Genomic DNA, 10743 nt, shown 5'->3' on the forward strand with positions numbered 1-10743 from the left:
GTCCTGGGGAAGGGAAAAGCTGTACAGAGACTTCAGGAAAGCAAATTTGAAGAAACTTGAAGTTAAACTTAAAGATAAATGACCTTCTGACAGCAATGATTCTGTGAACTTAGGTAGATTGTGACAAGGAAGGCAGGGGAAGGTGATTTTTCTGCATTGTGCAGGGGGGTTGGACTAGATTACCCTGGAGGTCCCTTCCAATTCTATGATTCCATGAAATGAAATCAAAAGGGGACTTTTAGGGATTGATGGACAAACAGCTTTAAAACAATCATGGAACTTTTATTTTTACATATAATTACAGCAGTGCATTTGCTCTATGCACAGAACTGGGAAATCTATAAAAATACCTACAGTAGAAGAATGATGGCTGAAGTTGCTGGAATTAGCAGAAATGGCTAATTTTACTTTATTACTTATAGAAAAGACATTTAATTTTATTGCTAACTGGAAGCCCCTTGCTGACTTTTTGGATGCAAAGGAAAAACAGAAGAGAATGTAGATGAGTTTATGTAACAGAGAGGAAAGAGAGCTAGGTGAAAGGCTGCGATGAAGAGGAATGAGCTGGATTGTTGTAATAAGTGGTTGGATTCTGCTTTATTGCCAAGATAGTTTTAAAACTGGTTAAACTGTGAAGCCATGGTCCTCCGATTTATTTCTTTTTCTGCTGCTTATACTCTTTCTTGTTTTTTTTTATTAGATAGGGGAAATTTTTTAATAAAAATGGGTTTTTTAAAGTGATGTGCCAGGATGATTCAGCTGAACACCAAAAGGCAAGTAAATAGTGAATTGCACTCACTGAGAACGAAGGATAAAATGCTGGGCTGCAGAAGGTTTGACATGAAAGAGTGAATCTACGGTTCTTTGTGGAAAGTTTCTCATCTGCAAGTACATTTCAGAGAAATTAAATCCCGGCAGATATTTGGTGCCATTATTGTCTCAGTGGGGTGATCAGCAAAACCCATGTAGAGCAAATAGTGCCATTGTAATGTTGGCAGAACATCTACCCCTTGTAGGGAGATTATGAGTAATAAGCAATATTACCTCATGGTCAGGTTTAGCACAGATCTCTTAGAATACATCTCCCATATTTGATTCCTGGCAGTCCCTGCATCTATATTCTTTCTCTCTGGTGTGGACTACATAATGTCTTGTAAGCAGTGCACAAGTGGAGAAGTTCTTTCCACACTACTGCAGGCGTTTAAATGGTTTCACCTTTGTGTGAGTTGTGTTGTGTCTGTTAAGTAGTGAACTGGTCCTAAAAACCTTCCCACATTTCATACATTTATATGGCCTCTCGCCTGTGTGAATTCTTTGATGTGTATTAAGGCTTGAGCTCTGACTGAAGCTTTTCCCACAATCTAGACATTTATATGGCATCTCTCCTGTGTGGATTCTTTGATGTGTATTAAGGCTTGAACTCTGACTGAAGCTTTTCCCACAATCTAAACATTTATATGGCTTCTCCCCTGAGTGGATTCTTTCATGTGATTTAAGGTGTGTGGAAATACGGAAACTCTTTCCACACTCCAAGCATTTATATGGCTTTTCTCCTGTGTGCATTCTTCGGTGTGCATCCAGGTGTGCACTCTGACTGAAGCCTTTCCCACACTCCTGGCATGTAAAGGGTTTCTCTCCAGAATGGGTTCTCCGGTGGGAAATAAGGTGTGACGTCTGACTGAAGCATTTCCCACACACTGTGCATTCATAAGGTTTCTCCCCTGTGTGGGATCGCTGATGTGTAATGAGGGCTACGTTCCAACTAAATGTCATTCCACACTCCAGGCACTCATAGGGCCTCTCCTTTTTGTGGATTCTCTGATGGGAAGTGAGGCTCGTACTGGCACTAAAGCTCTTTCCACATATCAGGCATTTATATGGTTTCTCCCCTGAATGGATTCTCTGATGGGTGGCGAGGTTTGAACTCCAAAGGAAGCTCTTCCCACATTCCAAGCATTTATATTGTTTCTCCTCAAAATGGATTTTCTGATGCAAAGTCAGAGTGCTGTTACAGCTGAACCTCTTGCCACACTCTGAACACTGGCATGGTTTTTGCCCTGTGTGGGTTCTTCGATGGAAAGTAGGATTATCACTCAGACAAAACCTGCTTCTGGACTCTGAATTCTTGGATAGTTTCTCCTTCATATGGATTCTCTGATGAGAAGTAAGGCTTGCAAGCCTACCAAAGCCCTTTCCGCATTCAGCGCATTTGTACACTTCTTCACCTGCGATGATTCTCTGATGGGAAGAAAAGCTGGATTCACATCTCAAGGCTTCTCTGCTTCCAGAATGTTTATTCCTTCTTTTTTCTTTGTGATGTTCTTCTTGGGCTGGATTCTCAAGGCAGGTGCCAGCCTGGAAAACTACAGACTTATTCCTTGACTTCTTTACTTTGCTTCCTTCCTGCCTCTTTGACTGTTCTGGATTCCTGAAAGGCTTTTCCTCCACTTTATGGCTAGTCATTTTGAAAAATACTGCACATTGTTTGCTATAATTCTCCTCATCCTGCCAGTTACCTGGGGGAACAAAGACTTCTGATTAGGAGGGGAAACAAGTCTATAATCTGCAACCATAACAGAGCAAACTTTTCTGCAGAGTTAAACAAGTCGTTTTTCTCCATTTTAATTTGGTTTCCAAACTGGCAATGGAAGCACAAGCAACTGGTACACCTCATCAACGATTTTCATCTGAAGAGTTCACTGCTTCTCTGCGGGTACTTTTAATACTCCACAATAGCTTTAGACAAAGCAGCCCAATTAATTATAAAAGTACAAAATATATTTAAGCTAACGTCTTCCATATGAGTGGCTTCAGTTATTTCTTTTTTTAAAAAAATATATGAACTACTCACAGAGAATGCAGAAGAAAGGTTTATCAGAGGACAGAGTTCAGCACCACACAGCAGAGGTCCACAGGGGCTCACTTTAAAAGCTTCTACAGTTTGGGATCAACAGCCCTGAATGACTTCCTACTGCCTTATGAACCTACTTGATCACTATGGGCATCTTTGAATGTGCTAGTTCAGGGGTGGCCGAACTTTGGCTCAGGAGCCAGATGTGGCTCTTACACACAGATTGTGTGGTGCTTGAAGCCTCCACCACCCTGCTGGCCCCTCCCCCAAGCACCAAGAATACAGAGCATCACTGCCCCAGACAAAGAGTTCCAGTGATACGCTGTGGCTAAAAAGCCACTGATGGACCTCTGCTCCATATGTTGATCCAATCCCCTCTTGAAGCTGGCTATGCTTGTAGCCGCTGCCACCTCCTGTGGCAGTGAATTCAGTGTGCAAGCATTCAAGTTCACAAGAACTCTTTCACCAGGCTGGATGCTACAAATCGTTGTAGAGAGAGAAAATGCAGACTTTTCAGGTAATCATTTTAAGACCTTCTCACACCAGTTTACGGTGGATCTTCTGGCACACAGAGAAGAACCAGGTTTCAAGGTGGCGCAGGCCTGAGGCCGTAAAAGTAAGAGGAGATATAGCCATTAAAGTCTGCCCTGCCATGTTTAATATCTAAACCTTCTTTCAGATTTCTGCTGAACTAGTGCTATTGTGTGCCATCAAGTTGGAAGCTAATCATGACAAGCCCAGGATCGTGGGGTGTTCAAGCCAAGAGAGGAGCAGAGGTGGGCTGTCATTGCCTTCCTCTGCACGGCAACCCTGATCTTCCTTGGCGACCTCCCATCCAATCCCTTTTATGGAGCTTTTTAGCTTTCACTTCATGCTATCGATTGTACCAACTTACACCCTAATCAGCCTTCAGTCACAATGAGAAAGGCAGACTAGAAATGAGAGGGATAAAGAAGTGAGCGTAGCAAAAATTACACCTTCCACATCAAGCAAGCAAGAGAAAAAGGGAGCCTTACCCAGAGAGGCCACAGTCCTGTAATTCTCCACCATGACTTCTCTGTACAAAGCTCTCTGGTCAGGAGTCAGCAGCGCCCACTCAGCCTTTGTGAAACGCACGACCACCTCCTCAAAGGAAACTGGATGCTGAAAAAGAAGGAAGGTGCTTCTTTCTCACAACTGAACTCACAGCTAATCCACCTGCTCCTGCCCAAAGATGCTTTTGCTCAGAGTACAGAAAAAAAGAACATACACGGCAGCCTTGTACTGAATCAGCCACTCTTCTATCAAGGTCCAGTCCAGGGGTGGCCAAACGTACTTAACATAAGAGGCACACAGAATAAATGTCAGATGCTTGAGAGCCACAAGATGGAAGGAAGGAAGGAAGGAAGGAAGGAAGGAAGGAAGGAAGGAAGGAAGGAAGGAAGGAAGGAAGGAAGGAAGGAAGGAAGGAAGGAAGGAAGGAAGGAAGGAAGGAAGGAAGGAAGGAAGGAAGGAAGGAAGGAAGGACATCCCACGTTTTCATTCACAGAAGAACTTCAGGGGACAACACAGTCTCCTGAACAGGCTTCTGTGTTATCCTGCAGTTATCAGAAAACCATTTTATTTATTTTAAATATCTTAGGACCCTTTTCTCTATGGGGAGATCTAAGGCGGCTTACAAAAAGAAAAAGGTTCCAAATCACAAAGACAAACAGGAATGGTTCCTTCCTGCCCTGCTGAAGGAAAAAAGAGGCATCAAGCATCTCTTCACACATCTTTTCACAGGGGATCCATCCTTTACCTGAGATGGCAGCATCTTAAATGTTTCCACTCCACCCCAAAGAAGAGACAATCTGGAATCCGGCTCTGATGATGTTCGTCTGCCTGTAGGGAGACACATGTATCTCCAGTTGTTTACTCCATTTAGACCCCCTCTTTCTCCTCAAAGGAGACCAAAAGTGGCTTGCATCCTCACAACCATTCTGTAAGGTAGGTCAGACAGAGAGCATGCAACTGCCCCAAACTCAGCCAGCAACCTTCTGGGCACAGTGTACATTTGAACCTCCTAGATTAGGGGTGTCAAATGTGCAGACCGGGGACCAAATCAGGCCCCCAGAGGGCTCCTATCAGGCCCCCGAGTACCTGGCTGTCATCTGCTTCCTTCTCCCTATCTCTTCCTTCCTTCTGTATAACATCTGGTTTTGCAAGGCTTACTCAGTCGCACAGGAGCTACAGAGCAAAACCTCTGTTTTCTCCATTGGCTGAGCCTCCTCCCTTGGGGAGGAAGGGGGGAAGGCAGAGCTTGTTTTTCCAGGCTCTCTCAATCGCACAGCAGAGCTACTGAGCCAAGCCTCTTTCCTTCTGTTGGCTGAGGTTCCTCCCACTGTTGATCCTCCAGGGAAGAAAGGAAAGAGCCAGAGCTTCCTTTGCCTAGTTCCCTGGATCCCATGGGAGAAATACAAAGAAAGCATCTTTAAGGCCAATGAGTGCTAACGTTTTAAGCATGTTTTAAGGTTTTTTTAAAAAAATATTTAATTGTGTTTGTCTGTGTCCTGGCCTGACAAGCCCAGCCCAACCTGACACGGCCCGGCAAAGTCTCATTTATGTCAGATCTAGCCCTCATAACAAACGAGTTTGACACTCCTGGACCTAGATCCTAGTCAAAGACCCTTTGACCACACACTGGCTCTGATAGCTCAGGGAGATTCTTAAACTCCCCTTGTCTTAAATGAGATATTGCCACCCTCCCAGTCTGGGTTGCCTTCTTCCCCAACAGGAAGGTGTAAATAGCTTCCATTTCTCTCCCCCTCTCCATTTTATCCTCACAACAACTCTGTCAAGTAGGCCAAACTGAGTCTGTGTGAACAGCCCAAGCTTACACAAGCACAGTGGGATTCGAACCTACGTCTCCCAGATCCTAATTTGACACACTGACCAGTTCAGCCACTTTTGACCTACGCAGAAGAGAAAGAAACAAAAATATCCTTGCTGGAGAATTACCTTAAAAGCAAAGATTGCTCTGCAGGTCAGACGGCTCGAGTCTCACAGATAGCATGAAAGGCTAGTGAATGCCAAAATTGGCTCCCTCAGTCATGTTTCCGCCTACTGGGTCTCTGTCCGAAGACGGGATGGTCACCCGGAGGCCGCTGGCTTTCCCTGACTCCCAGAGAGCAGGCTGCCCTGGAGGAGACACACAAACAACCTGTGAGGTGATTCACAGGCCAGTATAATTTGAAGCAAAGAAGTTTCTAGAAGAGAAAAAGAGGCCCCTGCTGGATCAGGCTATCCAGCCTTGCCTCCCATTTTGAACCGTGGCTAGGAAACCCATAAGCAGTGACTGATGCCCTCCCCCCTTCATTTTAAAGCAAGCTGTATTGGAATATGGAGGTTTAATTTCAGTCAAAAGAAGCTAGCTAGGAAAAACGGCAGTGCTTGTTTCCTCATGATCTGACAAGCACAATAGGACTTGATTGGGGGTGGGGAGAGAGCTTTTCTGTTCCTTGTGTAGGAAGGTTGGTTCAGAGAATGGAGAGAAGGGGCATTTGCCAAAATCACCCCTTTTGCACAACAATGGGACAGGAACCTGACCATGTCCTCAGGCTTTCTTTGCATGGAGCAACCCTTTCAATTCCCCCTTACAAACACATCCCCAGTAGCAAGCTTTGCCATTCATTCCCTGAAGGAAACAAGACCAGTAGGCATGCTGGGATTCAAACATTTTTTTCTTTCTGCTCCCTATTATGGATGGAAAGGGGAATATTCTCCTTAGAAGAGATGCACAAAACTGGACAAGGGGGGTTGACCCCTATAAGCTCCTGTCTAGACTCCATAGAAATCTATTGGTTGCATTTAAGACCAAAATATGTTATTATTTTGTAATCTGTTTACTAATAGCTTTTTTAAAAAAAAATAATACTCATCATCCACCTTTGTATCTTGGTTAAGGTTGCCAAGTCCAATTCAAGAAATATCTGGGGACTTTGGGGGTGGAGCCAGGAGCAAGGGTGTGGCAAGCGTGACTGAACGCCAAAGAAAGTTCTGGCCATCATGTTTAAAGGGGCCCCGCATACCTTTTAAATGCTTTCCCTCCTTTGGATAGGGGCACCTTCTTTTGGAGCTAATAGAATTGGATCCCTTGGAACAATCTTTTTGGAATTTGGAGGGTCTTCTGAGGAGAGGCACCAGATGCTATGTTGAAAATTTGGTGCCTCTACCTAAAAAAACAGGGGCCCCCCCTCCAGAGCCTCAGATACCTACAGGTCAATTCTCCATTATACCTTATGGGAACTGGTCTCCATAGGAATAATGGAGTGTCCAGCAGACATCTCCCCCCCTTTTCTGTTGACCCTGAAGCAGGGGGAGAGCCTCCAAACGGGGGGGGGGGGATCCCCTTTCCCCAACTGAGGATTGGCAGTCCTAGTCTTAGTGATAAAATAATCAATAAATCACACAACAGATACTCATAGCCAAATGCTAGCAAAACAGCCTAGAAGAGAAAGGCAGATCAAATAATTCTATTTTTTAAAAAAATATATATATATTGTTTGCCATTAAAATGTAAGATGGTGACAGTTATTTACAGCTGTATACGAGTCTCTTATTAAATCACTGCGTTCCTTTGATTCCTAGATCTCAGTGGAGAAATAATTCACTATAACTAATAAATGAAAGTGAAATGATTGTCAAGAAGAAATACATGAATTCCAAATGCCATCAAAAATCTGCACTAACTTAATTTGCTGCTAACCTAATCAGTTGAGTAAATTTTCCCAGGAAAGATATTGTGTGAACACACATATTGCACAATTCTTCATCAGATTGTACTTTATTTGAACTCTCGCCCACCCTATTTCCATTTCTCTCTTGCTTTAATTGTTCTTCCCCATCTCTCCCCCCCCCCCCCCAATTGCACCTGAAAACTTTTCACTTCCAAACAGGCCTTCTAAATGAAACCTTCTATAATTCCTGTACAGAGAGTTCTTGGGCATGTGGGAAATGGTTAGGCCAGAGGGTGTAACTGCAATTCATACCCCCATCTTCTTTTTTTCTCTCTTTCCTCTCTAGGAATTTTGAATTCGCTTTGTTCAGGGGTGGCTAAACTGCGGCTTGGTGGGGAGCCACATGTGGTTCTTTCACTGTTCCCACATTAGCTGGCTTGGAGAAGGCATTTTAAAGTTAAAGTTGCTTTCTTTCCACCTCTCCCTCTCTCCCACCATCTATTTGCCTGCCTGCCTGCCTTCCTTCCTATTTTGTGGCGCTCAAATATCTGATGTTCATGTTTTGCAGCTCTCAAACATCTGACGTTTATTCTATGCGGCTCTTACGTTAAGTGAGTTTGGCCACCCCAGGCTTAGTTTAACCATTGAACCACTTAAAAGATCTGCCTCTTAGGGAAGATGAGCCAAATCAGGATTGACCCCTGGTCTGGTAAAATGTACTGGATTCAAGGCATAAGGATGCCCAAGAGATAGTGAGTTCAGCTCTTTATTTAGTGATTCAGCATAGTGAGATAGGAACACAACTCTTTGGCAGGACCAAGGCCCTGCTTATATGCATGCAAACCTCCCCACCCAAAAACCCATTACCATCATCCTATTACACGCAACTATAGGTTAATAGCTGGCCTACCGATCCCTGATGGGCCTCCTTCCTGAATCCAGGTGGCTATTGTTTTAGGGTCTCCCGCTCAGCCAAGTCTCTGCTGGTCCTAAGGCCAAACTCCAGTTCCAATACTTAACAGCTGAGCAGTTGCTTTTTTGGAAGAGAAACCAGCGAGGAGGAGCTGGGGAATTAGTGTCTGGACCCCACCATAGGAAACGAACCTGGGATTTCCCCAAACGGGTTAGCAGCAATCCTGCCCCCTGCAAAATCTGGCGGCAAATGCATTTGGGGCGGAAAGGGACTTCCAATGAAACGAGGGAGAGGAGAAAAGCAAGAAAGAGGGCAGGGCCGGAGTCTTAATATAACGCGCTTCCCCACCTCCACTGGCATATTCCTTCTCCATCTCCCATAAATACAGTTTCACGAGGCATGAAAAAAAGTGTTGCTTTCATTCTGGAATTCCTCTTCCATGCACTGCATGGGTGAAAATCGCCTGCCTTTGCTAGTTTTGCGAGATTCTGCACGTTTGCTAACTGCCTTGCAACTCGCTTGGGCATTCAAAAGACATTATCCTGTCTGGTGCGTTCACAATACACCAAATAATGCGTTTTGCAACTGGATTTTTGCTAATCTTAAAACAGTGTTGTTGTTGTTTTTTTAATTAATGCTCACCAACACAGCTGCAAACATTAGGCCCATGAGCTTTAAAGTTTTGTTTTTCTAACCTTTTTCATTTTCCTTACATATATTTCGGGGCTTGCCAGTCCTCCCAGAAGCAGCGTCCACGTTTACTCCAGCTGTGTTATGGAGCTTCGCTCTGCCCTTCCCACCGGGTAATCCTCCCTCTTGCCGATGCACAAGGAACTCTGGGACTTGTAGTTCAATGAGAAAAGAAAGTCGTGTTCTCCCCATCGTCTACCTCTTACGCCATGTCAAAGAGGTGGCGAGGGGGGTCAGGGCTTTCTTAGTGGTGGCCCTCATCTGTTCAGATTTCCCAAGTGGAGGGGCGATTAGTGGAAATCAGTGCAACTTTCTATATGAGTATTGGAACTACTTAAAAAAACAACAAAAGCAGTGGGGGAAAAATAAGTCCCCCTGCTTTTGATTTGTGTCAGTCTAGTAGTTTAACTGCGCTCTCTCTGTTTGAGAGAAGGACCTCAGGCAGGGTTCAGAAGGTTCCTTGAGACTGTTGTGGTATTAGGGCTGCTGGGGGCATGGATGCCAGCCTCCAGGTAGGACCTGGAGATCCCCTGAAATTACAGCTTATCTCTAGGCTACAGAGATGAGTTCCCCTGGGGGAAAGGGAGGTTCTGGAGCGTGAACTCTATGGCATTGTACCCCATTGAACTTCCAGTCCTCCATCCCCAAAGTTCCAGGAGTTTCCTAACCTGGATCTGCAACTCTAACCCACATACGCTGCTGGTGGCCAGGTAGAGGTGCCAGCCCCTCCCCCCCTTACCAGTGGGGGTTCTCCTGCTTTCAGAGGCTTTGACCTGCATCCAGCCAACTGAGCAGTGGGGAAAACCCCACCTGCAAACAGGGAAGTCCTGTGTGACATCATTGTGCCAGGGTAATCATGCGGCGACAGAAAGGGATAGTCTATTTTCTGGGGCACTGATTTCCTAGGTTCCTATCACTTTATACAAGAAATGACTTTTGTAAGCTGAGACCTGGTGAGTTCGGTCCAACAAGATATTGCACCTTATGGTTGTAAGGTGATTAAAAGAATAAGCACTATTACATTGTCAGGTTTACCACGGATCTCTTGAGCCCTTCTCCCTTATTTGATTCCTGGCTGTTTGCTAAGGTTTGAGGACTCACTGAAAAAGAAAGATTCTTAACTAGTTAATCATTAAATACTTTGGGTCTTCCGTGACTTATTTGACGCCAATAAGGCTTGCTGTATTTCCATCTGCAAACTTTAGTTTTTTTATTACAGATAAACTAGAAAACGGAAAAAAAAACTTCCAAAACCCAACACCACAAAACAAACTAAAAGAGGAAGGGGATATAAAAGGCTTACAATTTTCTCTACAACAAATACAATTTTGATTACAATTTTTTCCTTGCTTGTAATTACAAACACCAAATCTCTCTCTTTTCATCCCCCTTATGCATATTTCTTGGTCAGAAAAACCACAGATCCTCAAGTCATCCTTATCTTTTTCATACAAAAACTCAGTGAGTGATTTCTAATCTCTAGCAAATGGCATAACTGTGTTTCCCTAACCAGCGAGCCATAGTTGCAAAGTCCAACAGCTTCTCCTACCATTCTTCTACTGTAGGTATTGCTGGACATTTCTCTTTCTGTG

General features: G+C 44.3%; 1 protein-coding gene across 11 annotated transcripts in view; it reads right to left on the bottom strand.

The window, feature by feature from the left end:
* Positions 1 to 261: 261 nt before the first annotated feature.
* The window catches only part of LOC132571294 (zinc finger protein 501-like), a 169686-nt gene continuing 159204 nt past the window's right edge, over positions 262 to 10743 (bottom strand). For 7 of the 11 annotated variants that reach the window (XM_060238069.1, XM_060238073.1, XM_060238067.1 and 4 more), the window contains one exon: positions 262 to 2516. In XM_060238069.1, the coding sequence (XP_060094052.1) occupies positions 1189 to 2516 (1328 nt within the window). In that variant the 3' untranslated portion in view covers positions 262 to 1188. Of the gene's footprint in view, positions 2517 to 3867; positions 3995 to 4631; positions 4715 to 5830; positions 6011 to 8458; positions 8686 to 9156; positions 9297 to 10743 lie in introns of those variants that run through there. The other 4 variants (XM_060238080.1, XM_060238081.1, XM_060238082.1 and 1 more) reach the window with 4 other exon arrangements.

The sequence above is a fragment of the Heteronotia binoei genome, chromosome 5 (genome assembly GCF_032191835.1).
Source record: "Heteronotia binoei isolate CCM8104 ecotype False Entrance Well chromosome 5, APGP_CSIRO_Hbin_v1, whole genome shotgun sequence".
NCBI classification, from domain to species: Eukaryota; Metazoa; Chordata; class Lepidosauria; order Squamata; family Gekkonidae; genus Heteronotia; species Heteronotia binoei.